General features: G+C 37.6%; 1 protein-coding gene across 1 annotated transcript; it reads left to right on the forward strand.

Moving 5' to 3' along the window:
- Window positions 1–444: 444 nt before the first annotated feature.
- LOC128704781 (aspartate beta-hydroxylase domain-containing protein 2-like) lies at window positions 445–4,309 on the forward strand. The gene is made up of 2 exons (XM_070081539.1): window positions 445–1,457; window positions 1,970–4,309. Exons 1-2 carry the CDS (start codon window positions 626–628, stop codon window positions 2,194–2,196), a joined length of 1,059 nt encoding a protein of 352 aa, XP_069937640.1. The 5' UTR covers window positions 445–625; the 3' UTR covers window positions 2,197–4,309.
- Window positions 4,310–4,590: the final 281 nt, after the last annotated feature.

Here is a 4,590-nt window from a genome sequence, read left to right on the forward strand (position 1 = left end):
CTCACTGTCATAAATGAACCTCTTGAAAGGGTCGGGTTCATTTAGGTCCACTTAAGGGATCTTTCTCGGAGCCGGTAAGGAGCTCTTAATCCAAAGAATTTTACTTGGTTTCCCCTTCCCTGGATCAACCCTAATCACCAACTACTCTTTCAGATGCTATATGACCCATACAGGTTTAGCACTGCCCCATAAATATGATAATAATAATTGTTGTTGTAGCTGTTAAAGTCAACTAAAGATTACGCCTTTTTAGGCCTAACTTCAGTGAATCCTGGAAATATAAGCTGCTCAAATACATGTAAATTACATTATGTATTCACTCAATGAAACAAATAAAGTATTAGAATTTGAATCCTGGAGGGATAATGTATATATTATATATATTATTATATAAAAATATCCGGGTTCAAAAACCCGGACAAATTTGACTGAACTTGAGTCGTCGTCGCCCTTAAACCCAACAAAACAAACCCAGTCTTGGAAAATTTGTGTCGATGATAACTTCAAATTTAACAGCTAGGTGGACTTAGACAGTGTTAAATGTGCATTTAAAACCTGGCGACTAACATTGTGTGCATCATTTAACAACGTTAATTAACGTAAATAGTTGTTAAGAGGACGTTAAATGGGTATAAAAGAGTGCTGCTCCATGTTTTTTTCCGGCCTGCCAGACCCGGCTCTTCCCTTCCTTCCTTCTCTTCTTCTTGGCACATTTTTTGCAGGTTTTTTTCTGCTTTTTTTCTATAAGAAGAGCACTAATTTACCACTCAAAATCATATTGATACACATAGTGAGGAAGCTGGTGTGTTTACTGCCCGGAAATGATCACGATGAGAGCGAAACATGTTTAAGCCCAGATTGTTTCCGGTGTAATAAATACCAGCAACTCAGGGTTCAAATTGTCGAAAAATGGAAGGAAATGGGTGGAAATGGGGTTAAATTGGCCTCACGGGAGGTGGAAGAGGCTGTCGGAAAAGTTGAGCGCGAAATCGAGTCGAACGTGAAGGTCGGAGCGGGTGAGCGACGGAGGGAAAAAAATGGGGGAAATAATTTGCATCTTCAGAATCCGACTCTATTTAAAATGGAGCTGACTGCTAACCCCTATTGGAATGATTTTGACATTTACACGAAGGAGCTTGATTTTCTGAAGCTGAATTTTGCGATAATCTTCAAGGAATTTGTGACGGTCTTCGACGCTCTCAAAAGCGGCGACAACTGGGGATGGAAATCAAATGACATTGGTGAAGGCCACTGGTGTATATTTCCCTTCATCGACCAGGGCCTCGTCAACGAATCGAATTGTCGTCGATGTCCTAACGTAGCGGCGATTCTGGACACTCTTCCATCGCTCATGAAGGACTGTGTGTTCGGAAATGTGTGTTTCTCTATCCTCTATCCTGACTCCCACATCAAGGCCCATTACGGGCCTAGTAATATACGACTAAGGTGTCATTTAGGCAAGTTTCACCAAGGTTCAACTTTCACATACGTATAATATAATTTTTTGGCTTATCCTGGAGGTATGTAAAGTAAAAGGACACAAGTGCAACTAATGTAACTTTTTATAGTGGCAGCTTTTCGCTCTCCAGGATCTTTGTCAAGCCGTAATGGCTTGACAAAGCTCCTGGAGAGCGAAACGTTGCCACAATAAAATTGTTACATTAGTTGCACTTGTGTCCTTTTACTTTACATATTGTCGGTAATTCTACCAACGTTATTACTATCCTGGGGGTAATTAATATGTATGTTACCATGTACAATAATTGTTTGGCATCACTTGGCTTTGTGTAGCTGTACTTATGTATACTACATGTACCTAAATAAATTTATTAGCCATGCATTCTATGCTATTTATTCCATTTGTCACATTCGCTTCCATTCACATACATTCATTCATTCACTCTATTCATTCATGTTTTTCTTATTTTTTGGGTACTGTACTTAAACTAATTCTGTTCAAATATTTCAGGACTACAAATTCCAGATGGATGTTGGCTGGAAGTTGCAGGAACTCAGTGCAAATGGACTGCAAGAGAGACTTTAGTCTTCGACGATTCTTTCGAACACTCGGCTACATTTGTGGACCAGTCCAGCTCAGCACAGGCCACTCCTAGAGCAGTATTAATGCTGGATTTTTGGCACCCTGATATCACTTCAAAGGAAAAACAAGTGTTGCTGAAATTATTAGCTCCATAGGACTAATATGTTATTACAGTAATTCCCTGATAGAGAGGCCGGTAAAGGCATTTGTGGTGGATAGAGAAATCATTTTTCCATTACAGTAACAGTAAGGGACAATTCTGTAACCAATGGACATTGCTCATCTTCCTGAATCAACTGATCCATTGGATTTTGTATTGAATTTCCAAAGTTTGTTATATAGGGGTCTGGGCAAATAGTTTCAAGGACCCGAGTGGAAATAAGTCACTTTGTCAGACTTCTTTTTTTGGGTTATCCCAGAGGGTAATTTGCACATATGTTACTATGCAAGACAAGCCACAGGGGTGGAAATCTTTAGCTCGAGCTAAAGATTTCCACCCCTGTGGCTTGTCTTGCAGAGTTAAGATCGCCTGTCTGCGATCGTTTGCAATATGTTACTACGTATATAACTGTAGTTACGTGTACCTGTACCTAAATAACCTTGCATCATATATCAAGAATTTACTGTATATAGTATATCACATGTTAGGTAATGAAAATAATGCAGCTCTAACAATGAAGGGATTGTTAATATACTGTACTATACTGAAATGTTTTTAAATGTTAAATACCTCATTCCAGATATTTTGTAAAATAAATTCCACTTAGGGAAAATTCTTTGTTACCTGTGAGGGGGACTCTTTATCCAAAGAATTGGACCTGCTCTTCCTTTCTTGGATCAAATTTAGTTGCCTTCCATTATCCCAGCAGTTGGATAGGCCCTACAGGTTTAGTGCTTTCCCCCATGAATGTAATACAGTAGTCCCCCAGTATCCATGATGGATACTTTCCAAGACCTACCATGGATACCCAAAACTGTGCATAGTAGTAAACCCAATACATGTCATTGTTCATTTATATACATATCTGTGGTAAAGTTTAATTGATAAATTATGGAAAATAAGTTTAGAATTATCACTTTTTCACTGATGGGAAGCACTTCATGTCTGCTCTTAGGCTTTGAAAGAACTCCGACCATCACTATTTTTGTGCTCCGGAGCCGTTAAGAAAAATTAAGCATTAATTCTGGGCTATACTAAACTGTGGATAACTGAAACCATGGATACAGAATCCATGTATATGGAGGTTCTACTGTATTTAAAAAACTTACATTTAAAGAATACTGGAATTGTTGCATTAATAAGTTGGTTGTGAACACTGATAAAATGTGAGAAAGCACATAGACTAATAAATGATTTGGGGCCCTGAAGCTTAAGCTTCAGGGGCCCCTAATCCCAGAGGGGTCCCAGAAACAACTTTAGTCCACATTGCCTAAGAATTTTGGGTCTGCTGTATGAGAAAGATTTGTGAAGGGGCCCCTATAACAGTTCAAGATTCAGGGCCCCAAAAATTTAGGTCCGTCACTGAATGACGGTGTATAATACAGACACAGTTGGAGAGTCTTGACTGTAGGTGAACCAGATCTCATCTTGACACGACCTTCATTTTTTTGGGGTCCAAGAGCTTTCTAACCTTTCAATGGCATAATTATTTATTTGTAAATTTTTATTCTGATCATATAAGTTGCATCATGTACTTCTGGATGTAGATTATTATTATTATTATTATTATTATTATTATTATTATTATTATTATTATTATTATTTTAGCACTTGTTTTTTATTATAATAATAATATTATTATTATTATTATTATTGTTTATTATTATTTTTGTTTTTATTATTATTATTAAAAATTGCAACCTATTCATAAGTTATCAAAAATCGTTTATTATCGTTACATTCATGGGGCTGTTGATCCAAGGAATTAGATTTGCCCTTCCCTCCCTTGGATCAAACCTCAGTACCTTCCATTCCTCTATATGACCCCTACAGGTTTAGCACTTAACCCAATTAAAATAAGATAAAAATATATTCATGGGAGGGTGGAGCTAAACCAGTAGGGGTCCTGCACCACCTGGGAAAATGGGAAGTCAGATCCAATTCCTTGAACGAAGAGCACGAAGAGTATTGTAGTGTAAACTAGCCTAATACGGCAGCTACTGTAGTGTAAACTAGCCTAATACAGTGCCTACTGTAGTGTAACCTAGCCTGATACAGCTACTATTGTATGTACATAACTGTGAAATTAAATGACTTAAAAATATAAAGCTATTCTTAATTTGATATACAATATAATAGTGACGGAATGTAGCATCATATTTGCTGATGCACCTCTCATGAAGTATTTCTATTATATTTACTCCATAAAGAATAAAAAGGTACAATAGAGGTGTTTCTTGACTTATAAGATAAGATAAGATTTTGTTCGGATTTTTAACCCCGGAGGGTTAGCCACCCAGGATAACCCAAGAAAGTCAGTGCGTCATCGAGGACTGTCTAACTTATTTCCATTGGGGTCCTTAATCTTGTCCCCCAGGATGCGACCCAC

This window comes from Cherax quadricarinatus, unplaced genomic scaffold (assembly GCF_038502225.1).
Source record: "Cherax quadricarinatus isolate ZL_2023a unplaced genomic scaffold, ASM3850222v1 Contig3062, whole genome shotgun sequence".
In the NCBI taxonomy this organism is placed as follows: Eukaryota; Metazoa; Arthropoda; class Malacostraca; order Decapoda; family Parastacidae; genus Cherax; species Cherax quadricarinatus.

What these genes read in the sequence shown, in the direction of transcription:
- LOC128704781 (XM_070081539.1), top strand. Translation starts at nt 626, where the DNA reads ATGGGTATAAAAGAGTGCTGCTCCATGTTTTTTTCCGGCCTGCCAGAC. An exon ending in ACGACTAAGGTGTCATTTAG is followed by an intron (nt 1,458 to 1,969) that starts GCAAGTTTCACC and finishes CAAATATTTCAG; the next exon opens with GACTACAAATTCCAGATGGA.